The following is a 27,406-nucleotide window of genomic DNA, read 5'->3' as shown; positions in this document are numbered from 1 at the left end:
ATGGAAAAATAGCTTAGCAGGTGGTAGTAGCCGAGAGCCGGCTGTGGCCTTGAAGAAACCGATCGTGTTGATTTTCCGAGTAATGAGGAAAACTTTGCAACTTTGGACTAGAAAAGCGCTGAACGTTGTAAGCAGAGCCTGAGGTGCCATCCTAGGCCTCACGCTTTTCTGGGACGTCATTCCAAGATAATGATCTGAGGTAAAAACTGTGCAGTTACCTGTTTATCGCTGGCCTTTCTGTGACTTTTTCTGTGCTGGGTCAGCAGCGCACCACTGAGCTAAACTGTGAAATCTCACTAAATTGTCTTTCTAAATGGCACTTCTATGTGGTCAGAAGTATTAGAAGTGCTAATATGTGATAAAATACTACAAGTCACTGGGCATGGTGGCACATGCCTTTTAGCCCAGCACCAGGGAGCCCTGTACCAGCCAAATCTATAAAGTAAGCCTCAGATCAGCCAGACTGTTACATAGAGAAACCCTGTCTGAAGGGGGTGGCTACAAATGATAAGCAAATGACTGGCCAGAGTGAAAGGCAGGACACCAACCTGAGCTTCAGTGGCCATTCCTAGGTATCAGCAATGCCAGATATTGGGGCAGGGGTGCTACACTCCAGGAGACACAGTGACACGTGGTACCAGGGAATCGGGAACTGTGTGAACTAAGGTGATGTAATTGACTTATCCACAATACTGGAGTCATTATCTCCAGAAAATGAACTGACGGAAAAGGTCAAGTGCTACAATCCACAAATATTTCCCACCAGCATCACTGAATGAAAACAAAGCACAAAAAGAATGGAGGTGAAAGACCAAAGAACACCTCCCAAGAAAATGTCTACAGTTCGGAGGGGCAGTCCATAGGAAGCTGGAGGCAGGCACTCTCACTGTTCTGGAAGAAGTTGGGTAACTGACAAGACCTGTCTGCATATCTGCTACTTCTGATGCCAAGTTGTCTCAATGTTGCAGTGAAAAGAAAAGCACATCTCTTGTGCTCTCACTCTCTCCTCTCTCTCTCCCTCCCTGCCCCCTCCTTTTTTTTTAATTTGTTGAGACAGGGTTTCACTATGTAACTCACTAACCGCCTGCTTCTTCCTCCCGAGTATTGGGATTGGAAGGATGTTCTATCACTGGTGTACACTGGCTAGGCGTGTATCTCACCAACTAAACTCATCAGCCAGAGTTGGTTCTGAAGCAATGGGAGGGGGGCGTGGAAAGGGAGAAAGGGGGAGGGAGAGGGAGAAGGGGGGAGGGAGAGGGAGAAATGGGGATGGGGAGAGAAAGAGGAAGGAGAGTGAGAGGAAGAGAGAGGGAGAGGGAGAGAGGGAGAAAGAGGGGAAAACGGGAGGGGAAGAAAGAGAGAGGGAGAAACAGGGAGTGGGAGAGAAAGAGGAAGGAGAAGGAGAGAGAAGAAGAAAGAGAGAGGGGGGAAGTGAGAGGGGGGAGAGAGAGGAGAGGGAGGAGAAGGAGAAGGGGGAGGAGGGAGCGAGCACACTATGTTGTAATGTTGGATAATCCTAAGAGCTGTGAAGGTCCCAGGGCCTATGGGCTGTCAGAGAACAGAGGATGCTTTCCTTCCGGAAGCTTCTGCCAGCGTTCCTTAGAGGGAACCATGACCCCTCAGAAGGAGCTAGTGGAGAAAAGGAGGGCTAGCTCCTCGGGGCTGTTCCAGAATCAGAGCTACCCAGGCTGGCTGCACTGAGCTGCTTGGCTGAGGAGACCCAGTGTTGTATGACCGTGCCGGGGTGGTTCATGAAGAAATGACTGCTCTGCGGGGTAATGTGGAAACATGTCTGCTCTACCTCCCACGTGAACGTCAAACAGATCTTAAGTCAGTCACAGGCTTTCCAAAGAAGTGCCATTTTCTTTTCTTGTTACACTGCAATATTTCTCAAAATGTTAATGCAGTATTTTTTTTCCTTCTCGTTTTAGAAAAAGGAAAGGAAGAAGGGAAAGAGGACAGACGATAATGAAGAGGGAAGGAAAGAGGGGGAGGGGGAAAGGAAGGGGGAGGGGGAAAGGAAGGAAAATATACTCACTGGATACAAATCTGAGTTCGCGTTTTGTTTGTTTGTTTGTTTGTTTTTGAGACAGAGTTTCTCTGTGTAGTCTTGGCTATCCTGGACTCACTTTGTAGACCAGGCTGGCCTCGAACTCACAGTGATCTGCCTGCCTCTGCCTCCCGAGTGCTGGGATAAAAGGCGTGCGCCACCACACCCAGCTAAATCTGAGTTCTTAATAATTTACTTAAAGCAAAACAAAACAAAAACAGACAATTACATATGTCTCCTTCTTTAAAGATTTCCCGCACAGTTGCTGAACAGTATCTCTTGGGAACAGGCAGGAGGGAGGATCTCAGAAAGCAAGCTGCTAGATGCTGCGTCTGTGTGTGTGTGATTTTGGTTGCATAATTAGAAATTTAACTGCTCAGATTATATTAAGGATTCACCACTACATTTTTACAAGGTTCATTAGCCTAATTATACACTTAATTCAAACAAACTCAGTTGCACATGTTAACATTTTAATTCCAAGTATAAATTATAACCAATGATAAAACTGAAAATAAGTAACAAATGTTTTATTGACATTTAAATTGGCTGAGTTAGTGTGGATTCGGCTTTGATCACCTCCACTGCCATCCAGCTCTACAGGAATGAATGAACACAGTGTAGCCTAATAAATGCTGACACAGCACAAACATGGCAGTAAAGGTATGAATGGGGTCCTAGCAGAGAGACCCTGCTGGCTCCCCAAGGGTTACCAGGGGGAAGTGCCAATTCTGCATGACTCAGAGCCAAGGCCATGGCTGCCGTGCACAGCCAGAGAGGGAGTGTTTAAGCCTTACGGACATCTTAGTTAAGGTAACAACCCTGGTACAGAGGGCATCATGTTCAGCACACAGGCATAAAAAACGTTTTTATGTAACACAATACTGTGTACAAAGAGCATTAAAAAATAATAATACCGTTTTGGTTAATAAAGGGAGCGTGTAAAGAACCTGGTGGAGGGCTTGCCGCATGTGTGAGGCCCGAGGCAGGGTGCCCAGCACACACAACCACAAAGTGAGTAAGCAAATGAAATCAAGTGGACATAAAGGTAAATAAAAGTGGGGGGTCCCTTTATATTAAATTGGAAATTAGATGTCCTACTGCTTAAAAAAACAAACACATTTTTCTAAAAATATGAAAAGGACAAAGACAGGTTCAACTCAGGCACCTGGGAAAGCTCCTAAAAAGCTCCAGCCGGTACCAGAGAGGAACTGTGTAGACAAGTCATTCACTAACAGACCTGAAGGTTAAATACAAAAATGGGAAATAGATATTGAAATAAGCATTTTGCTTTGGATGATCTACAGAGAAAAAAGTTGTTAACCAGGAAAATGAACAGTTAGGGGAGATAGACAGTAGCTATAAACCAAGTAAACCTTCACAGAAGGGACAGCCAAGCTCAGACTTTTCTAGGATATTTAAATGGGTTACTATGTTAGGAAGGAAGGAGAGAAAGGGGGAGGGGGAGAGGAATAGGGAGAGGGGAGGGGGAGGGGGAGGGGGGAGACTATGCTTGGTGTGTGCATGAGTCCAAGGATAATCTTAGGTATTGTTCCTCAGGCACTGTCTATCGTTTTGAGACAAGGTCTCTAACTGGCTTAGAACTTGAAAAGTAGGCTCAGCTGGTCAAGGAAATCCTGTGATCCTGTTACACTGGGATTACAAACACAGCTGGCTCTTTCTGCATGAAGCCCAATGGTCCAACTCAGGTCCTCATGCTAGCAAAGCAAGCACCTTATCACTAGCCTACTCTCTGTCCAGAGGAACGCTTTAGATTTGAGGAGGAGACCCAAGAGTCAATTAAAAAATCAGCATAAATGTACACATATGTACATGCATAAATATTCCTCCATGAGTTTCTATACAAATAAGCTTCTATCTCTACTAGGTTCATATAGAACACACATATGTAGGCTATAGATTCTATACCATAAGGAATACATGAGGACTAATAGGGTCATTCTTGTTTCAACACATACTGACCATGAACATAAAACATTCACTTCACTGTACTGTTTGTCTCGAGAGCTCGGATGGTCGTGTTTGTGGGAATGGTGTGACCAGGCCAAAAGGCGGAGAGCGGAAACCTCAAAGAAGAGACTGAAGCAGCAACTGAGGCAGGTTTCCTCATCAGACCTCATCTGATATCCTGGCTATTCAGCCGGATATCTGCAAAGAAACACTGAGGACGAAAATCCAGGTCGATCAGAGGAATCAAGTGATGGACGGAGCAGGAACTTTGGTTTCCTTGAAAACCCAGGCACGTTATGTGAAAATGTTTTTGTTTTAACCGCAGGTGTGGGGTACGGGGCTGCTTCAGTTTGTCCACAGATGTTAACTGTGGTTGTCATGTGCTCTAGCAGGGGCGTGACTTTTACCAACTGCAGATAGTTTAATTCTGGGGACTATGAAGAGGATATGAGTGGGAGAGTCCAGAGAGAGCCTGTGGCGGCGGCTGTCCCCCCTGCTGCCGCATGTGCTGTTTTGCTGGCTTGCTGTGTATTCTGAAGATGAAGATGGACTTGCCCCTAGGAACTGATGCCCCTCAGCAGGAAGCAGTCTACAGAGGTCTAAGTCCTATTCCACTGTAACCCTCTTTCTCTCCTACCTAGTGTTGGGGGGCCGGGGGGTCGTGGAAGGGATTGGGGTAGAGTAAGGGGTGGAAGGGTGAAAGGCAAAAAGTACAACTAGAATGGATAATGATTTAGTCACTTTCCTATTGCTGTGATAAGACACCACAACTGAGGCGAGTTTATTTAGGGTCTAGAGTTTCAGAACATGAGCCCAGGAACATAAGATGGCAGCATGCAAGCAGGCAGGAGGCATGGTGCTATGGCAGTACCTAGAAGCTTACACCTTAAGACACAATCACGAGGCCTTGCCAATCAAACCACCACAGAGGTGCATATAAAAGACACGGGATTAATACGTAGAAGGCCTGCCAACAGAAGCCGTCAGCAGGACATGCCAAGGCCCACAGACCTCCCCTTCCTGCTAAAACCCCATCTTAACAGGTATGGATCTTTCCTAAGCCTTCTGGTTGCATATCAGACATGAAGAAGAATTTTGGAAGTGCATGCTGCTAATTGGACAATAGTAAATAGATTTGTTATTTGTTTTCCCTCCCTCCCCCCTTTCCCATGAATTTCTAAGAAGCGGGAGTGTATATTTGTCAGAAATAATTCATAGTTAGAACAAAAAGAGGCTTTCTTATTAGACAGCAAGTAAGTAAGAAAACACAGGTTTATAAATGAAACCGGAAGGAGCAACAGAGTCAATTCATGTATGACAAATGGTCAACTGCAGGCCCTTGCCAGCCGTGAGCTGCATCCTGACAGCATGAGAAAGTCAGATTTCCTGCGGCTCGAGTTACAGGCCGGCTCTGCCGTGGGTCCTGAGGACAGGACACTGGTTCCCTCAAGAGGAGCAAGCACCCTTCATCACTGAATTATGGCTCCAGGAAGTCATCTAAGAAGGTAGTCGCTATGACATTTTATTTGTATGTGTGCATACGTGCATGTACATGTCACAATGGAGGTCAGAGGACAATGCTGTGTGGTCAGGTGTCTCTCTGGAACTCAACGTGTAGGCCCCAGCAATGGAACTCAGGTGCGCAGCAGGCAGCTCTCCCTGCTGAGCCGCCTCTCCGTTCCTGGTTATATATTATTAACAAATGCTTTCACACCACAGTGTAAACAGCGACTTCCATGGTGTATGTGTTATTCCTCTAGCAGTGACACTGACAGATTCTGTCTTTAGAAAGCACTTCCAGGCCTTACACCTTAAAATAACATCATCATCATCATCACCATTCGCATTAGAAAAGGAAGTATGGCTGACCAGCAGTGGCATGTGCTGTAATCACAGCACTCAGGAGGCAGAGGTAGGCAGATCTGAGTTTGAAGCCAGCCTGATCTACAGAGCAAGTTCCAGGACAGCCAATGCTACATAGAAAAACTCAGTCTCAAACCCCACCCCCTCAAAAAACAAACAAACAAACAAAACCAGAGGGGTAGTATGAAAGAATATTTAGTAATAAAAGAAGAAAGCCACCTGGAAGCAGGCTGTGCTGTGCTATGGATGCTTCAGACACACCATGACTCAAATGACTGAGTCCCAGCTCCCAGTCAGCTGCGCACTTGTGTGAGCATTTTCCTCTGGAATGCCCTTGAGGAACTACTACCGTTCCAGAAAAGCATCTCGCGGACAGATCCCGTGTTCTCTTCAAAGAATGTGCCGAGCATGTAGTACTTTTCAGGGGCCGTGCGCAGCAGCCAGCATCCGTCCCTACACCGTGAGCGTGGCAGGGGCCGTGCGCAGCAGCCAGCATCCGTCCCTACACCGTGAGCGTGGCAGGGGCCGTGCGCAGCAGCCAGCATCCATCCCTACACCGTGAGCGTGGCAGGGGTCGTGCGCAGCAGCCAGCATCCATCCCTACACTGTGAGCATGGCAGGGGCCATGCGCAGCAGCCAGCATCCATCCCTACACCGTGAGCGTGGCAGGGGCTGTGCGCAGCAGCCAGCATCCATCCCTACACTGTGAGCATGGCAGGGGCCATGCGCAGCAGCCAGCATCCATCCCTACACCATGAGTGAGGCAGGGGCCATGTGCAGCAGCCAGCATCCATCCCTACACCATGAGTGAGGCAGGGGCCGTGCGCAGCAGCCAGCATCCATCCCTACACCGTGAGCGTGGCAGGGGCCGTGCGCAGCAGCCAGCATCCATCCCTACACCGTGAGTGAGGCATCTTTTAATATGTATGTTCCTCAAGTCCATCAAACACAAAGTATGATGATTTTGTAAGTCTGGCTCCCAACTTGGTAAACGAGTTTGTATCTTGTTTTGTACTGACCTGAGGTTATACTGTAATTGTTTTTCTGTATCATTGAAAAAGTCTTGGAAAACCTGTCAAATAATGCCGTGGTCGGGGTTTGTCACCACTATTCCTTTTTTTTTTTTTTTTTTTTAATTTTGTGTGACAGGTTCTCATCACAAAGCCAAGCTGCCCTTAAGCTTAAGACCCTCGCCGCTTCTGCCACCACAGTTGGCCTGCAACTTAATTTTACCAATGGTTTTGAACTAACAGTTCCAGATAGTTCTTAAAACTAGAACATACACAATAGCCTATTTCTAAAAGATGATGTCAGAGTCATTAGCTACAGATGTGCTGAAACTATTTGCATTTGGGACTTAAATAAGGTGTCCTGTGAGAGGGGCAGGGCATGGCAGATGTAACGAGAGAAGTGCTTCAGAGCAAAGAAGCTGGGTGACGAGCTCACAGTGGGACCGGCTCGCTCCTTCTGTGGAGAGACAGCGTCATGGAGAAAGGCCTGTGGACTCCCTGACCGTCTGTGTCTAGTCTAGAGTCAGTCATCCAAGGAAGAGCTGGGAGGGGAGCCATCTTTAATGAAGGCACCACGTCCAACTCAATACGGAAAACGGCCTTTTGAAGGACAGGTCTGGCAAGGTCAGAAATGAAGCTGTCACAGCTCACCGGCCGCCAAGCTCTCTCCAGCCCAACGTCACAAGCCTGTTTTCCTTCACTACATGTGACACCTAGAACAGTCTGTGAATGCCCCTTCTCTATGCAGCATTCTCATCCTGAATTAGACAAAATTCCTAAAATAACAAACAACAAACAAAACAAGCAAAGATTACATGTATTTACCGTTTCTATAGCAATACTCTAGGAGAACTGTTGAATTAGTTATGGCTCTGGATTTGAGATGGCCCAAGGCTGAGTAAAATGTTCATGCTAACTATTCTCAGAGATTTCGACGTGCAGACATGCATTGCTGTGCTCCCAGAGAGAGAACGTGTGATTTCCTCGTGCGTCCTACCTCACACACTGCTTTCTTCTCTATTGCTTTCCTCGGCAGGCCTGAGAACCCAGAGCTGCCATCACATTGAAATCACCATCCACCACCAGTCAGTCTCAGTTTCCAAATCCAGACACTTCTCCAGCGGCTTAGAGATCGATCACCCACCATGTAGCTACAGTGAGAGCTATCACATGATTATAACGGTGTCATTTCCTAGCGACCACTACAGCTAGAAAGCAAACCCCTGGAGAGAAGGGCAGCCTGTTCATCTTAGTTTCTGATGCCCACCATCCTCACCACAAGGCAAAGGCCTCTCAGGATTTCTGACAGAACAGAAAGGACTGGAATCTCTAGGCTCCTGGAGACGGGACTTGAGTCTGAGCTACCACATCTGTCTCTGCCAATGTCCACCCAACCCCAATGAGCTGGAAGCATCAAGTTCATGCAGAAGATTGTAGACCCTGCACACAGGGGGAGTGAGAGGCACTTCCACTGAGTCGCCACAGGAGAGCTGGAGGTGACCAGCAAGAGCCAGGAAGCCTCTGCTTTTCCTGGATCAAAGCCTTTGTCCTTTATATAGGAAAGCTGTATACAGTCTTCCTCGTTAAGAATCAAATTACAAGGAATTAAAAATGACTCAGCTCTATACTTGCTGGTCTCGCACACGAATTTGTTTGTTTACGTGAATGGGTTTTGCGTGCCCAAACTCAACACCACGGTAACCACCAACTGTGGTGGGCTTTGCAGTATTTTTCTGAGTTCTTCCTACTGGCAGGTTTATTTCTGTTTTCTCCTTTTGCTTTAGGCTTGTCATCTGTTTATTTTATCCTAACGTCTTTTCACAGTGAGGTAGGAAATGTGTAATATAAGACAGAAAGCAACACGTTTGCAATAAAAATACTGGTTCAGTGTTGGCACATACACAATAATCCAATTTGTGCTGAATTACAGCTCAGAAGTTCCAGACACATCAGTACAGGGAAGCTATGATCCATGATTTTAGCTTTCTCAAGTTTCTTTTGAGATAATTCTAAATAATATCTTTAAAAAAAAATAAAGCCAAGGTACCTTTGAAAAAAATTTAACTGAAAGTTCTTTCAAGATATTTTAATGTATTCCCAGAGTTTAAGGGGAAAAAAAATCGAATGACTAAAACAGCACTTCAAAATTCAAGATGAACTTTATACTGAGCTACAAAATAATAAAAACAACCTTCACAATTTCAATCTGCAATCTTATTTTTACCAAAGGAAGAACATGATTCTAGCCTTGTAGCGCCATGACTCGTAGGAAAGCACTACAATTGCTTAACGGCTTAAATAACATGCTTGGCTATGTGCCAATACCCACATTACCTTCTAGAACACACTGGACAATAGTTGTTGCACAGGAGGCTGGCTCCCTGTCACTGGCCTGGGATCTCAGCTGTTCTAATACAGGTCCTCAGCCTCCAGCCTCAGTTCACAGTGCCTGGGCTGGGTTGTCATAAGAGATGCAGGTTCGCAGCTGCGGCTCTGTGCTCTAAGGTACACGTCTACACGGCCAAGTGTGGCTTTCTAGTCCGTGACCCAGGTTCTCAGTCACTGGCCTAGGTTTTGGTTACCAGGTAATGGTTCTTTTTGCCTGTTCTTACTTCCTGTCGTTGTTCCTGGTCTCTTGTCATGCAGAAGATTCCTAGTCTCTTAGTTCTCTCATACTGGTTTAAGACTATTTCCCAATTTTTACCTACGAAAAAGAAGCCTTAATAATTTTGAAAGGATAAAATAAAAACAATAAAAGGATTAAGGGGTTCCAAATCAAGGCATAAACATGTTTTGTCAGGTAATCACAAAGTGAACAAAAAAAAAAAAAAAAAAATCACACATGAATAGGGAGCCCCCCACCTGGCCAAGGTACCTGCCCAACAAGCGTTATTACAAAAATTAACCAGCACTATTTGAATATATTAAATCCTCCCAAACAATATTTAGTTCATGCATGAGAGAGGGGGGAGAATGAAGAAAACACATGTAACATTTGCAGACATTAAGGAATCATATTCTTCGCAGTATTGAGGTTGAAAACAACAGCACAACATTTGGTGTGGTGAGCATTTGGAGACTAAAGTCAGTTCGCCCAACTTTCTAAGAAATTTTTCAAAAAAGTCACCAGTTTCTAACATAATTGCAGAAATGAGCTAACAAATACAAATTTAAAATAAATTCCCACCTAAGATACCCAAGTAATTTTTATTGTATGATATTTTTTTTCTCCCCAGATAATTACCACAGCTCTCCAGGGGTTTGAAAACCCAGGCAGAGTTGTCAGCTTGCCAAGAGAGTCAAACAAGCAGTAGTGTGTGCTAAATGGTGAGTTGGTTCAGATAATCTGAACATACGAATCCTTCCTGTGCACGGAAGCATCGCTGATAATCCCGCGCGTCCTCTGCAGACGTGTATGTACAACAGGGAGCAGCAGCTGATCCCAGTGAAAACCTTTCCATTATGCATATATGAAGTCAACACACACACACACACACACACAAACACACACACACACATGAAAACAAAACAAACAATGGGCATTATGATCGATTAAAAACCTGCGAGATACATTACCTGCCGCCTCGAGCACTGAAAGGCACTACATGGATTCCCAGAGGCCCGCCATCGTTGGGGACTTGTACGAGCTTTACCATGTCACTGTGAGACAATGATGAATGAGGTAGCATGAACATGGACTGTCAACAAACCGAAACGGAAACAAAACAAAAACTGCCAACACGCAGACACGCGACACACGACAAAAGAGAACAGGACAAAAATCCCTCCGGGCGACAGGCCCGCACGCGCACACACCAAGGAACACAGGTGTATGATGGGGGCAGTGCTGAGGCGCACCTACCTGAACGCTAGTCTGATGGCATGGAGGGAGCAATCATCAGAGACGGCTGGCTAAACGGGCACAGAAGCCCCCTCGGACCATTGCCTTCTGAGTGATAGAACTTCCTGCTCTGCACATCAGGCAGCTGGATTTCACTGAACACGCCCCACCCCAGTATCTAACCTAAGAATGCAAGGGCTAGCTGAGCGCAAGCATTATGGACACACAGCACGTGACAACTTACAAAGTGCTCCAAATGCATATCTTCATCCTTTCAATAACCCAAAAATGCCCTCCCCGCCCCCTGCTGCCTGCAGGTTGGCTGTCCAGGGGAGCTCGCTAGCACCCTCATGGCTCACTGTGATGACCAGTTACTACTTCCTAAGCTGCACAGAGGTGTGAGGGAACTTTATAAAGTTTACTCTCTCAGCCAAATAGACCCCACTGAAGCCAAATGCTTCTCCTGTTCATAGCTGGTTTTGTTGGTTTGTTTGGTTTGGTTTGGTTTGGTTTGGTTTGGTTTGGTTTGGTTTGGTCTCTCTGTGTAGCCTTGGCTGTCCTGGACTCTCTTTGTAAACCAGGCTGGCCTTGAACTCACAACGATCTGCCTGCCTCTGCCTCCCGAGTGCTGGGATTATAGGCATGCGCCACCATGCCCGGCTTCATAGCTGATCTTTAAAGCTGTGAAACACACCATGAGCTACTGTGGAGATGCTCCTGAGCACCTGAACTCAGCGTGATAGGCAGGAACCAATGCCCTCAAAGCCACTTCCATGACTCCTGCTGTTTGTGTTGCCTTGATGCAAAGGAAAACGGCAACACGGTAAACCACTTAAGAGACTTTGCTTTCTTTGCAGATTCCCCAGCAGGTATACACAATTTCAGAGAGCTTTATGTATATCCATCAATATTTAGGAACAAAATTTCAATTAAATATCTATTTTAATCAATTTGGAAGATGGTTAAGTGGCTACCGTTGGATTTGACAGAGATCGCAATGTAATTTGTATATTAAAAAAGGTGAACTGTCAGACCTTTCTTGTATAAGCAGACATACACACTGAGAATGTCTCACCTTTACAGAGATAAACACCGTCAGTAATAGGGACAATCAACAAAACAGAATCATGTACATAGATTTAATTACATAGGCTATATTAAAATAAAAGCCAGGTGCGGTGGCTTATGCCTATTATCTCAGAACCCAGGAAGCCAAGACAGGAGGACTACTGTAAGTCTGAGACCAAGCTAGGCTCTAACGTGAGACCTTTCTCTAAGCAAATAAACATATTTGACCACACAGCTAAAGTGTTTACTAAAGTAGCATTGCATGTAAGCCAATTTCATACAATTGTATATTTATGCTGTTTTCTTTCTTTTTTAAGAAAAGATTTATTTACTTATTATGTTCACAGTGTTACACCTGCAGGCCAGAAGAGGGCACCAGGTCTCATTATAGATGGTTGTGAGCCACCATGTGGTTGCTGGGAATTGAACTCAGGACCTTTAGAGGAGCAGCCAGAGCTCTTAACCTCTGAGCCATCTCTCCAGTGCTCTACAATCCTGTTTTCAACCTGCTAAATACTATTTGAACATTTGCATTTCATGAAGAAAAGCATAATTTTAATAGGTTTATCTTATTCCACATGCTGTCTAAAAAAAGTGCAGTGCCCCAAACTTCTTTTAAATAGAAGTCACGAATGCTGGTGATTTGCTGTAAGCCTATGCTGTCCGAGCCTGCTCAATGCTGTGACTGCTCCCAGCATCCCACCTGGGAAGACCAAGAGAACACTGAGTTAATCTTATAACAGTGCCATCTTCACACTACACTTTGACTCAAAAGTCAAAGAAAAGTTCATTATGACTGCCCTCCCTGCTCCGGCCTCCCGGGCCGAGGTCCTGAGAACACTCTCCACTGTAAAACCCGAGCTTGGACCGCCAACTAGGAAAATTGTAAAATCGTGTTCTGCACCCAACATTAGAAATTCATTGTCCCAGCAAGTATCTTCACAGACCTAGTGTGTGTGTGTGCGTGTGTGTGTGTGTGCATGTGCACGCGTGTGTGTGTGTGTATGTGTGTGTGTGTGAGAGAGAGAGAGACCAACAAATACCTTATCCAACTAACTTTTAGAATAAAATAAATATGTTTTCTTTTAATTTTTGCAAACTTGAACAAATGATCAACACACAGACAGATAAAGCAATCTAAAAGCCAGTTACAGTGTTTACAGAGCTGTTCACCGGACAGACATTTTCAATCAACTACTACATTAATCGAATTTTGTAGTTTTTGCCAAGGCATGAAGCCCAGGGCAGGTACATATGAACGTACACACCTCACTGTTTACAGGACATCACACATGAGACACGTTCTTGGGGAAAATGAAGCAATGCAGACACAGCTTTTCCCTGAGCACAAACATTTTTGCATGCCATACGCTCCTAGAACACGTGCTGCAGTAATGGTGCCACACATACACGGTGCAGATTTGGGGGGTGTGGGGAGGGGGGGATCATAGGAACTTACTCGAGAGAAAAGTTGGGAATGTTCTCCAGTCCAGTGTCAGCATGTCCAACTGGCTCCACTCGGCTGCCGTCTTCTTCTGTGCCATCCTCGTCCTAGAGGCAGCGTGACAAAGAAGAGCATGCTGGGTTATGAAGGAAGCTGGAAAGCACTGTGATCCTGTTATGAGGTCTTTCATCTAGGGATGAGATGCGAGACACAAATGCTTTCCTGAACAAGCAAGGAAGAGTCTCAAGAACCAGTGTGTCCCAGGAGGCCGACAGATGCTCCCCGGATATGGGAAGAAAACAGGAACTGTAATTAATATGAATTTCTTTGTTATTTGTAAATCACTTTTTTGTTGTTGTTGTTTTTTGTTTTTTCAAGACATAGTTTCTCTGTGTAGCCTTGGCTGTCCTGGACTTACTCTGTAGACCAGGCTGGCCTTGAACTCACAGCGATCTGCCTGGCTCTGCCTCCCGAGTGCTGGGATTAAAGGCATGCGCCACCACGCCTGGCTAATCAGTCTTTGACTGTATGTTTTAAACAGTAATTATATTGCTACGATGTTGTGATATATTCTTAAGTGAACATCTTTACTTCAAAGACCAGAACAGTGGGGGTGTTGGCAAACCACAGCCACTCTAATACTGCGCAAGCAATGTCTGCCCTCTTGGTTCCTACTAACTCAGCTTGTCGACAAGGAATGTAGTAGGAAAAATTCCAACCTTACAATCCTTGCACCATGGAGGTTTCCCAAGGAGCAACCTTAAGCAGCTGAGTGCCTTGTACCTTTTACGGGATCCAAGTCTTGGCTACAAAGACTTTTATCTGTTTACTGGCACAGAGCAAGAGCCAGGGCAAAGGGAAGCAAGCGCATTCGGGCGCACAGTCCTTGCACTTGCACACTGCATATAAAAGTCCACCTTTGTGCCGCAGATACTGATGAGAATGCTGGCACTGCAAAAGACGAAGGTGGAATAAATGTTGCTGTTTACACAAGTAAATGAAATACAGCCTACCCAGGAAGCCTCCTTAGTTTATCTTCTTGACTAATGTTTTTTCATTAAGGTGTTCACTAATCGATCCTTACTTGATTCTTTGAGACCGTGTGAATAACGGTGAACATGCCTGATTGTTATCAATATTCTTAACTGAATCAACAAATTTACAAAAGTCTCATTTTCCAAATATAACTTGAATGGAGTGTCCGGCAACAATGACAGACTCTGTCACATCTGGTTAATCAAAGCTACACCCTAACAACCACTGGGGTTGTCTAACAGGACATATTAGGCATCGCTTAATTAATCTACTCCTATGCTTATAAAAAAAGAATTTAGGTATATATATATAACTATATTTTCCTTTCTGTTTTATTTTTATTCTTTATTTTGTTTGTTTGTTTCACTATGAGTGCGTAAATGCATCAGGAGAGGAGGCCCACCAATGAGGAACATTTTATTTTCTTTGAGATGGGATCTCATACTTCAGGCTGGCCTTAAACTTGCTTTGTAGCTAAATTCTCCATCCCTTTGCCTCCTCCTTCCAAGCAGTGGGATTGCGGGCACATGCGAATGTGCCTGGCCAATTTCCTTTCTGATACACACACACACACACACACACACACACACACACACACACACGCGCGCGCGCGCGCGCGCCATCAAAAGACACATCGGTCAACAAAATGATAAACAGGACAAACAACACAGAACAATCCTAAAGGGAGCTGAGAGAAAAGCAGACCATTTCGTCTTGGTTTCTGTTGCCGCCTAAGAAGGCACCAAGGTCAGAAGCGGAGGCCGGTGCTGCTCTGGTGTGGCTCCTACACTAGGCGTGGCAGGCGTGCCCAGGCATCCTGCACGGCCTGCACCGAGAGGCTGGGTGCTTGAAGACCGATGCCCCTGTGCTGTGAGAGGCTCTAACATGTACTTCCTAGACATCTCTCTCTCACTCTCTCTCTCTCTCACTCTCTCTCTCTCTCTCAAGCACCAGTGCATAAAATGCCTCAAAGGTTAACAGCATCTTGAACCTGCCTAAGAACAGCACTCTGAATGTAAACACGGACCCTCTAAACGATGCCCCTCCACTGGAAGTTGGGAGGTGGAGAATCGTCAGGGTTGTTTATAAGCCAGATGTAAGGTAGAAAAAGAAAAGGATCTTACAGGTTAAAAGCATTTTTGTTTCTTTGCTTGTTTGTTTCTCTGTGTAGCTTTGACTGTCCTGGACTCATTTTTTAGACCAGGCTGGCCTTGAACTCACAGCGATCCGCCTGCCTCTGCCTCCGCCTCCCGAGTGCTGGGATTAAAGGCGTGCCCCACCACTGCCCAGCTGGGCATTTTGTTTTAAGACCCATGAATACTTTAAGCCTCGCTGAAACATCACTAAGGTGTAGCCCCTTCCAAGAAGGGGAGCCTATGTGGCACCAGGGAGACAGACAGCCACATAAATGATGTCCCAACTACATAGACACACCAGAAAGAGGCCATCTGCAGAGTATGTCCCTACAGTAGGGACCCCAGACTCTAGAGATCTGGGTATCCTATGCGGCTTCGCTCAGTGGCTGGCGAACTACAGCTTAGCACCTCTAACCTTTCGCAGGGGCCAGTCTCTGCTGCCACATCGCTTATTTTGTCTTGTGCTTTTTAAAAGCTGTGCACACACAATTACTGTCGGTGGAACTAAACACCGCACCGCACTGGAATTGTGAAGATGAGGTCCGGCTATTACACGATCAATATTCAAGGGCTAGTGGATTAACTTGAGCTGGATGCTGGTGAGAAGCAAACATCCAGGTGAGAGCCAGGCTTCCCACGTTGTTTTACTTGAGAATGCAGAGGCTGAAAGCTCAGCTTGAGGAGACACCTGAGGGGGATGCTAAGGCAGCTGTGACACCTGAGGGGGATGCTAAGGCAGCTGTGATGACTGCCAGTAAAAGGGGACATGAAGCCGCTGACGACTGTGGGGACCTGCGCTCATGTACGTTCCCACACAGAGACACTGATACAGGCAAATTGCTAAACTAACAAAAATAAATCTTAAACAAAAAACCAAAGACTTGATGCAGGAAATACATACTAACAAATATTTTAGATTTGTTATATACACCAATATGACACATTTAAATTTTACTTTATTTTGTGTGTATCAGTGCGTGCTTGCATGAGTTTATGTGCACCATGTGTGTGTGTAGGAGTCCATGGAAGCCAGAACTAGACTTATCTTGGAATTAATGTTACAGATGGTTGTGAGCTGCCGCGTGGATGCTGGGAACCGAACCCCCAGTCCCCTGCACGAGCAGCAAGTGCTCGTAACCACTGAGCCATCTCCCCAGCCCCTAATGCATTTTATGAAACAATGGTGAGCTTGCCTCCTGTTCTCAGTTAACCCTTTAACTATGTGTGTCTTGAAAAATAGTTTAATGCAAACACACTGCCCACTCAGTTACCTGAAAACCCACACTTGGGGAACTTGCCCACCACCTGTTTATTGTGCTTTGCTGAACACACAGGATTTTCGTTGTGAATTGCCTCTGGGATGAGAAAAAGCAACATCAGATGGATAAAGAAAATAAGGTAGACTACTAGCTAAGAAAATATTCAAAGAGAGCCAGGCAGTGGTGACGCACACCTTTAATCCCAGCACTTGGGAGGCAGAGGCAGGCGGATCTCCATGAGTTCGAGGCCAGCCTGAACTACAGAGCAAGTCCCAAGACAGCCAAGGCTACATAGACCCTGTCTCGGGGGGGGGGGGGGGGGGGGGGGAGAAAGAAAAAGAAAATATTTGAATAGAAATTAAATGCCAACAACTGTGATTATTACATCATGAATATACACCGTTATGACATCCCATGTATAAGCAGTGAAAGCAACTGTGGCACCTGTGGCCTTTGCTCCTTCATCGCTCGTAGGTGAACCTATACCACCTGGGCCAGAAGACGCGGAGCTGGTGGAAGACAGGGGAAAAAGTGATCTCAGTATCAAAGCCAGTTTGCTCCTTACACACCAGAGTTCCCACGCAGGACTTTGGCGAGGTATCAAGAAACGGGAGACGCTTGGGAAGCAGAAAACAGAGACTTAGGCGAGTCCACTGTGGCTGTGGAGGGAGACACTCTCTGTCCAGAGCTGTGTACTGTGCAAACACCCTTAAAACACGGCTGTACAGAAATGTGATGACCACAGGGACCCATCAGAACCAAAGTGTCCCCATGGCACATATGACCAGTACAGCTAACATACAAATCGAAGCCTCGAAGGCACGCATGCACATGTAAAGAGTGTGTCTTCAGACACCTAAGTCCTCACTCTCCGTGGCACTTTTCTTGCACACTTGCTTAGGACTGCACTCCAGCAAGACCCTCGACACTCAAATAGAGCAAAGGGACGGGGCTATGGGGACCTGAGACAATAGCTCAAGGACGGGGAAGCTGGCTCCCACTGGCAATGACAACCTGAAGCCTGCTGCCTCAAGGAAAGAGAAATGATAATTTTTCTAATTAAAAAAAATAATAACTTGGACAGTGTTGGGGTGGGTTGGTGGGGGGACTCCCCTTTTCCGAGGGTAGGAGGGATAGGGGAAAGAGGGAGAGCGGGTAAGGTCAGGAGGAGAGGAGGAAGCTACAGTTGGGATGTAAAATAAATAAATAAATAAATAAATAAAAATAACTTGGACAAAATCAGACATTTGAACAATCCCAATAGAGCAGTAGTTCTCAACCTGAGGTCGCGACCCCTTTGGGGGTTGAATGACACTTTCACAGGGGTCACCTAAGACCATCTGCATACCAGACGTTTACATTATGGTTCACACTAGTGGAAAAACTATAGTTATAAAGCAGCAGCAAAAATAATTTTATGGTTTGGTGTAACCACAACATGTGGAATTGTACTCAAGGGTACCAGTATCAGGAAGGTTGAGAACCACTGCGATGGAGAACCCGAGTTGGAAAAAAGATTCATATTGATGAAATTAACTTATTTTTTTAAGTAAAAGGAATTAACTTCAAAAAAAGCATGTAAGAGAAGAAATTTACCAAGACACCTAGTTACTGAAGCCATGCACAGTTCACACCCTGCCCCTGTAGCGTGGCAGCACTGAGTGAACCTGTGGGTGGGGGAGAGCGGACAGGGGTGCGGGGACAGGGCTAGGCACAGGCTGGACTGGATTTCTGAGAGGATGGGAGCAGGGAAGAAAAGGCGGCCCAAGAGAAGCACAGTTTCCAACTCCCCATTCCAGGGAACCAGCTGGTTCCAGGAAACAGACATGAATGCATCATGTGAAACGCAGATTTGAGGGCAGGCATCTGGGGAGAAAGCCTGCAGCGGCGAGAGGCCTGGCCGAGAGGAGCGTCTGGCCCCGAGCAGTTCCACGGTGTTTCCTTTAATTCTGAGTGCCAGGTGCGAAACGCCTGCCAGGGATGCGAGCAGTTTAGATCCCGCTAAGCGTCTCGTCCCTCCAGGATCCCAGAGGGAAAAGCTGGCTCCCATTGGCAGCTTGTCCTGAAGATGTTAGGCGAAGAGCCAGCGCCTGGCCCCTGGAGGATTCTGGGTGGATTCCTCAAGGGTCCACTTCCTGCGTTGGGGGGAAGTGGACAGGCAGGTGGAGATAGATGAAGCCCAATGGGCAGTTTCCACTGCTCAGATACTCTACGTAAGTTCAGAGTTAATGTACTCATCAGAGATACACATATGACAGAAAGTCTACTGTCTCATTTCTTTCTTCAAGTTTCCAGAACAAAAGGAGGCCCAAAATCCAGTTTAAATTCCCAGTTATATTAACTCTTCACTCACTCTGCTTTTATAGAGGAGGAGCAGGAGGAGGGAGAGGAGCAGGAGGAGGGAGAGGAGGGAGAGGAAGAGAAAGAGGAGGGAGAGGAGGAGGCGAAGAGGAAGAGGGGGAGCAAGAGGCATGGATGTTTCAAAATAGTCAAAGGATAGAATGAGATGCTTAATTAATTTGACTGAGGACAGAAAATAAATTTGGCCCGAAGTGGCCATGATGTAGTGAGCTCCAACCAAGCTTAAAGCTCAGCCTCTCTGGAGCACACTGGTGCAGCTACCAGCTGAGCCACAGCCAGCCCCCAGCTGAGTGCTGCCGCCACATTCTTCCCGAGTAAGCAAAAGCAGGTTTGCATCGTCAGGCCATCTCTGAACTTTTTTTTTTTTTTTTTTAATATTTCTGGTTATGAAAATAACTCATATGGCATTCTGAAATCTCCCTCTGGAATTTTGCCAGGCTCTAGAACCTTTGTTTGTTTGTTGTTTGTTTTGGTTGGGTTTAATCAGTCTCAACCTTTTAACAAAGAAAACAATCAACACTTGATAGGCACAGCAGAGTGAGCAGTTTTGGGTCAGGTCATCAGGAGAGGGTGAAAGTGCTCTGTGGAGCTAACTGTGCCTGGCTTCTCGTGAAAACGTCAGTGCTCAGACTCTGTTCCCTGGTGCTAACAAAGGCTAATAGCCGTGGAGTTAAAACCTCCAGCACCACCAGACAGTTCATCTTTGGGTGATAAACTCTCATGCAAGGCACTCAGTGAGGAAAACTACCCTGGCATAGATGTCATCCCGGCTGCCCTCTATTTGAGTGCTAAATATATTCTAGTCTTCATAGAATAAAACTTTTGAAGACTGAAACGTTAGGTGGATGCCACAGTAAGCTGAAGGAGGACAATTTGGAGAGTTGGGGCTTGGCTCCTGACCTCACTCCCGAGAAAAGCAGGCAATGCTCTACGACAGGAACCAAAGGCACCGACTGCCACACGGTGCTCTGTCAACTGAGGGAGAAGCCATCACCCACCAGTGTTTGCACACATGGTATTCCAAAGAACTAGATATTTTGAAAATAAAAGACCACAGTTGTAAACATTAATCATTTTTTAAACTCACTTTATTAAATACCAAGATTCTATTTCTCTCTGTACCTACCTGCTTATCATTGATTTTTTTTTTTTTTTTTAAGTTTAAAATGTAAAAAGGAAATGGCCGGTCCTGTGGTAATTCCTCAAATTTACAATACAACCTCTCTCAAACGCTCTTATTATTAACAGAATACAAATTTTTAAATAATTCTACTACAAAAATTATCTATTAAATGCTCTTTCTCACACTTTTGACAGTAAATATAGAACTTGGCAGGCTCATAAAAGACTATTACTTAATAAAACTATAGTATGTTAGGGGAAATATTCATTTGGATTTGCAGAATGGATGAAACTATTTTTTAAAATTATTATTACATGTGGTAGATGATTCTAGAGGGACTTGGCTTTCAAGTCCTCCGAGAATTGTGAGGAGAATTCCAGAAAGTGCTTGTGTAGAGGATGCAGCTACCTGACCAGCTGGCCAGCTCCCTGGGGGAAAATGGCTTCCCACCGTACTTGAGAAAACATCTGTGGACAGAGGAACTTCACAAGAGAATGGTAAGATTAAATCAGCCTTCCAAAGAGGCAAAATAAGAAGGTGGGCGATACAGGTTAACTCCACGGTCATTGCATTTTATTAGAGTTACAGAATTGGGGGGAAACACAGAACAAGAAAAACTAGCCAGGTGCTGGGGTTGCAGACACCAACATTCAGAAAGGAAGAGGAGGAGAAGGAGGAGGAAGAGGAAGAGGAGGAGGAAGAGGAAGAGGAGGAAGAAGAGGAGGAGGAGGAGGATTGGAAGCTGGAGGTTACCCTGAGATACACAGACCCTAACTTGGGGACGGGGGAGAGCAACAGCAGAAAAAAATTAATTTTCTTTTTAATTTAGGTGGGCCGTATGCATGTAAAATCCATCTGCTTAGTGGAGTACCCTCGCTCTCATTGTGAGTCCCTGAGTCCCATCACTATCTACACAATGGCTCCTTTGTAGTCTCTAACTTTATTCTTTGAGAGTGTTGGTGGGGGTTGAGAGGGGTTGGTGGTGGGGGGTGAGGGTGGAGAGGTTGGGGGTCGGGGCTGGGGTGGGGGGGTTGAGGGGATGGCACTCATCCCCCCCTTGTTAGTTTAGCTAAAGGTTTTTCAATGTACAAAACAAAAGCCTAACCAAAAAAAACAAAATCTAACTCACACACACTCCACAGACAGGGCTGAGTCACTTGTAAAACAAGAACTCCTACAGGAACCAAGCTAACACTGGAGCAACACCCACCAGCTTTGTAATGGACGCTAGTGACAAGGACTATGTTTAGGGACAGCTGGGAGCTATGTGTTTTGTAACATGAATACATTTGTCACTAATAACATCTAATTTTCATTGAGGTAATGCCTAAAAATGCTTAACCACTGGTCATGGTGGCATGCACCTGTTTCCCAGCACTCGGAAGGAAGAGGGAGGAAGGAGCCCAGTGAACTCCAAATTCCAGGCCCGCCTGGGCTACACAGTGAGAACCTTTCTCTCTCTCTCTCTCTCTCTCTCTCTCTCTCTCTCTCTCTCTCTCTATATATATATATATATATATATATATATATATATATATATATATACACACACACACACACACACACACACACACATATATAGTCTTGTTGGACGGGGCAAGATATACATAGCAAACCCCTTAAGGTGTGGATTTTTCATTCCAAAATGTGAAATCTTCCTTGCCTGAAAACCTTCTTCTTTCCACAATATAGCAAATTTGAGGCTAACCCAGAATATATGATACCATGTCTCAAACAAATAAGCCTTTAAAAGTTGAGATGTTATGTACGGAGGTTAAAGCAGCAAAGTAAATTAAATAAACTAGAGGGTTGGCACGATGGCTCAGCAGGTAAAAAGACACTTGTGGCCAAGCCGGACAACCTGGGTTTGATGCCTGGCACCCACATGCTGCTCTGATGTTCATGTGTGTGCGCCCACAGACAATATGCACACTAACTACAAACAATGCAATACCGATATTTAAATCAGTAACAACAAAAAGTCTTAAGGAAATATTGGTGCCAAAAGAACAACTCCCTAAAACAAAATCTTCAAAATGTAAAAGCAAATATGTTTTAACCACAGTGCCTAAAGTCTTAGGTGTGTCGCCCACACATGCATGCATCTGCAAACATGCACTGGTGGCTTGGTGGCCCTAGTTAATGCTGTTTTATGTCTTAAACCATGTAAGTAATGTTTCTCAACGTCCACAGATCCCTTAGCTCAGCCCTTCAAAGTAAGTAGAACATAGCAGAACTGACCTGCAGACCCACGTGACAACACGCACACGCCGTCTACACAGCGGGACTGGCCTGCAGACCCATGTGACAACACGCACATGCTGTCTACACAGTGGGACTGGCCTGCAGACCTACGTGACAACACGCACATGCTGCCTACACAGCAGGACTGGCCTGCAGACCCACATGACAACACGCACACGCCGTCTACACAGCGGGACTGGCCTGCAGACCCATGTGACAACACGCACATGCTGTCCACACAGTGGGACTGGCCTGCAGACGCACATGACAACACGCACACGCTGTCTACACAGCGGGACTGGCCTGCAGACCCACGTGATATCTGGATGGCTTGGCTGCTGCTGTCACGTGGAGTTCTGTTAGTGTTTTCTGGACACTGCATGATGCCGGGCCCTACTGAGCAGTGTCTATGTGAGCAGCAAGCCTGGGTAACAAATCCTGCCTGTGCTGTGCCCTATTGAACTCACCAAGGCTGAAGGGTGGTCGGCATCCTTAGCCCTAAAGCCTGCCTTCTTAATCTGGATACAGGAAGTAACAGACCCCAGTATCCGCCATCATCAGGCAGTGATGAAATCACAGAACTCATCATGCAGAAAATAAAATAATTGGGAAAAGACAGAGAGCCCGAACTCTCAGCCTTTGAGAAGAGCTCCAAAAACCAGCCGCTTCTACAGTGAGTTACTCCCCACAGCAAGTGAGCAATTCTTATTAGGGACAACTGGGTCTAGCCAGAATCTGGTCCTTGGCCGGATGTGGTCGTGCACACCTTTAATCCCAGCACTGGGGAGGCAGAGCAGATGGATTTCTGTGAGTTTAAGGTCAGCCTGGTCTACAAAGAGAGTCCAGGACAGCCAGGGCTGTCTTCCTTACAAGTCACAGGTTGACTGGGAAGTAGGACAAGGGAGGGATCTACAGCCGTGACAGACCTCACCATACTAGTGTCTCTCCCCCACCCCCAACTCTGTTTTTTGTTTTTTCTTTTCTTTTTTTCTTTTTTTTTTTTTAAGAAATGTGGAAGGCTTGGGGAATTTGGGCAAGAAAAGTGGTTGATGCCGTAAGCAGAATTTAACGGGCCATTCTTGTCAGAGAATGGAAGACAGAGGTGCTGAGAGGCGCATGGGAGCCTGGGCTCCTGAGATTTAAGAAGGGCAATGCTCGCGGCTGGCTGGAGGACTACTCTCATGATATTTTGGCAAAAGAATGTGGTCACTTTCTGCTCTGGTCCCAAGAACTTGCCCGAGGCTGAATTAAAAAGTAATGGGCTTAATTTCTTTGGTGGAAGAGATTTCAAGACAGTCTAATACTGATTCTGTCGTGTGGCTATTAATGGCATGTGTGCCAACCTACAATGCAGAAAAGAAAGCGAGGCAGAAAGAAATACAAAATTCACAGTTTGAAGACAGGATGCCTGCTTTCTGCTTGGACACACTAAGACAGAGGGAGTACATGAGACACACACACATACACACACACACACACACACACTACACACACGCACATACAAAATCACGCCCTTTCAGAAGTATTACGTCTCATTATTTTAAGTTGTTCATCAACCAACAAAGAGCCACACTCAGGCTCTTGGCAAAAATCGTCCTGCAAACATACCCTGGAACGTGCACCAACTTCCCACTTTCCAGTGCAAAGCTATAATTTCACAGTGAAGGGCACCCACTAGCTCACACTGAACTAGTAAAGGAGGATGAAAATAAAGGTAAAAGGAGCCACGTGTCTCAACATTCTTCTATCTGTGTTCAAGGGAACAAGAGCTAATGGAAAGATGTCCTGGGGAACCAGAGAATTGTATTATAAAATAAAAGCTATTGTGTTCATTGCAAGGCATGTAGCAATGACTGGTTTGAAGGCTTAGCTTTGAAGCTTGATTTCAAAAGTTTAATAGTAATAACGCTTCTGTGTTTACATGGTTCATAACCCCCAGCAAATGATACAAAAGTCAAGCTGAATGCAATGGAATATTAACTTGTGTTTGTTATCGTGGTGGACATAAGCTCTGTATGCAGAACGGTCTGTGCCTCAGTTTCCTCTCCTGTATGTACAGTGACAGTACTGCCTCATCGAGCTTTTCTGAGGGCTAAAGGAAGTAATTAACACGAGGTTCTGAGAACACTGCCTTGTTAGATGCTAAGCAGCCTAAAACTGCCTGCTAGACATATGAAAATGAAAATTTAATTTATAACAAATGAATGGCCTCTAACTTATGTGGAACAAAGTTTAGTTACAATAATTAACATTTATCAAGTTGTCCAAGAAGGTGACATACTGATAAAATGTAATTTTTATTATTACTGTGAAAAGATATAGCTTCTCTTTCCCAATACATTTTGTCATTTAACATGTATGGTTTGGAATCATAAACTTTTTTGTTTATAGACTAATAATAAGGTATGCTTTCTAATATAAATTTTTATTAAAAATCATTGTAAAACTAAGATAATTTGATAACTTTGATAATTTCAAATTTATTATAATAGGCACCCATCAATCAGCATTTACCAAGGGACGTATTTCCCTTGTTGCACAGTGCTGTGGAGTAAAGCCTGGTGCTCTGCACACACTTGGGAAGCATCTACTGAGCTGAGCGCCAGGCCAGTCACAGGACATCTTATACTTAGAGTAATTAAAGGCTTCATAAGACTAATTTCCTTGAGGGACATTGCAGAAGACCGGTCTAAATAGAGAACTTGTGTTAGGAGGGTTTCCTTCACAGTCCACCTAAGGTCACAGAGGAGGGGCTCATGAGGGTGAGGGGTTTGGCAGAAAGCTGGCAGTGGCTTTTGAGACATCACGCCATGGAACCGAAAGGGATGCCCTACAGGTAGAGGGAGACAGAGGGCAGCCCCGGGCCTACTATCTACTTTACGGAAGTGCATTCAACACCTCCTTCTTGTAGCTACCCTCCTCACTCCCACACAGCAGCACCTGGGTTGGGACTAATCCTGTGAGATATGGGCCTCTGGGGATACCCCATACACAAACTACAGGTAACTCTAGTTACCTGGAGACAAGTCACATCCTAGAAGGTCGAGACCACTGGTACCTACCCGCTGCGTAGTGAGCTACACTCCACACTCCCCTGGCCTCCTGCACGCTTGCGTACCCTGAGGACAGAAGGCTTGACTGTCTGGCTCAACATTTGTTTCATAGGTTGTCCATTCATCTGGCCAAATGTTATTCCAGGCAAGTGTGTGAAGGTGTTTCTGGGTAAGATATCAACACTTGGATGATTGGATGGGAAGAGAAGACTGCTCTCCCTAGCATGGTTGAAACCAAAATCGAATCACGAGCCGAGTAAGAGGGAGCTTGTCCTGCTTACTCTGGGGAGCGAGACCCTGGTCTCTTCTGCTCTTTGAACTGAATTGTTTTGATTCTTGAGCTTGCCAGGATGGAAAGCAACTTACACAAACAGCTGAGGGTCAAGGGTGGTATTCCAGTTCCACGGAGGTCTTGGCAGTTTTCAAACTCCATAACCATGGCAGAAAACTTCTTAAAAGCTTTTTTTTCTAAGCCAGGCAGTGGTGGCGCACGCCTTTAATCCCAGCACCCGGGAAGACAGAGGCAGGTGGATTTCTGAGTTCGAGGCCAGCATGGTCTACCAAGGTAGTCCAGGACAGCCAGGGCTACACAGAGAAACCCTGCCTCAAAAAAAAAAAAAAAAAAAAAGGGGACTAAAAAGCAGCTTTTCTCCACTGCTGGGGTGGAAGCTGAGCCCTACAGTATGTGCTTAGCGTGGGGAAGCAGACAGGAAGGGAAGGGCTTCGAAAGGCACTGGGTAGTTCCCCAAGGCTATGCAACCATACTTGTGAAAGGTCATTTTAAATACCTTTTACAAATCCATCTGCTCATCTCTTTTATATTGAGTTTATACTTATTCTTATGAATTTTAATAAGTTTGTGATATTACTTCTTCAGGTCTGATAAAGATCCCGCCAACTTAGGATGCTTTCATTTTATATAAGATGGAGGGGTTGGTATTAAAGGGCCGTTCGTCTCCAAGCAGTTGAGCTGCAGAGTTCAGTGGTGAGGCTCCTGGCCTTGAGTTGTATCCCGAGCAACAAAATGACAAAATAAAAAACAAAAGTAATTTCATGCCTTTAAACCCTCTCCTCTGCATGTGGCCAGGACCCACAGCTCACCTGGGGATGCCTCCCCTCAACTGAAGCCCCCATGGTGCCTGCTTTAGAGGAGGGATTTTCTAAACCAAGAGCTGGGGTCTGGGTGACAGCTCGAGAGGAAGCAACCAGAACGTCCGACACACAGGATTCGTGTGCCCAGAAAACCCCTTATATCAGGGAAGTCTTGAGGCTGGGAAGTCACTTTAGTGTTCCATAGCCATAGCATTGGCTTTTGATTACACAATTGGTCCAATTACGTGGCTGCTTTCCGTTTCACCAGGCTATCCCTAGGGGTGTAATTAAGTCCAAATTTATAATTCCTACCTGGACCAAACATCTTTAGCTCCTGTATATGATTTCTTATTGGTATGTCCCAGAAGAGATGTCTTCTGAAAAGAATCTCATCGCAATTTTTAATAGGAAATGATTAAACAAAATATATGGGACAAGTAAGAAACATAAAATACAGCAGATATGATTTTAAAAGCTTTGAAAAATGTATTTAGGTCACAAGCAGAAACAAGAGCTATTTCACTCTGGAAATATTTACCTGTAAATGTTCAACTAGCAGAGAGGTGGGGGAACCTCAGATAGTTTGCCAGGCTATCAGACTGGGTGAGCTGGGCTGTGAGCGGCAGGAGGAAAATTATTAGGTGATGCTTCTATCAGACAGAAAATAGACTTTACAAGCGAAAGCGGAAGCCCAGAGTGCTGCAGGAAATTCCATCCCCAGCTCCCGGGCTCCTTGGGGAGTCAGCGCGACTTTGTTATGCAGTTGACCTCAGTGGCCTTCTTTCCAATAACTTGAGAAACCTTTACCTTATCAAATATTCTTCTTCAAAGCCCAGAATCTGGCCCTTTCTCTCTG

General features: G+C 45.4%; 1 protein-coding gene across 1 annotated transcript in view; it reads right to left on the bottom strand.

Annotated features, from left to right (window-relative positions):
* Pard3 (par-3 family cell polarity regulator) overlaps window positions 1–27,406 on the bottom strand; it is a 524,608-nt gene that overhangs the window by 236,682 nt on the left and 260,520 nt on the right. Inside the window, 2 exon segments of the mRNA XM_051169253.1 lie at window positions 10,471–10,554; window positions 13,263–13,354. Of these exon segments, the coding sequence (XP_051025210.1) occupies window positions 10,471–10,554; window positions 13,263–13,354 (176 nt within the window).

Source organism: Acomys russatus, chromosome 26 (genome assembly GCF_903995435.1).
Source record: "Acomys russatus chromosome 26, mAcoRus1.1, whole genome shotgun sequence".
NCBI lineage: Eukaryota > Metazoa > Chordata > Mammalia > Rodentia > Muridae > Acomys > Acomys russatus.
Note: the sequence above shows the minus strand (reverse complement) of the source record. Positions and strands in the feature narration are given on the sequence as shown.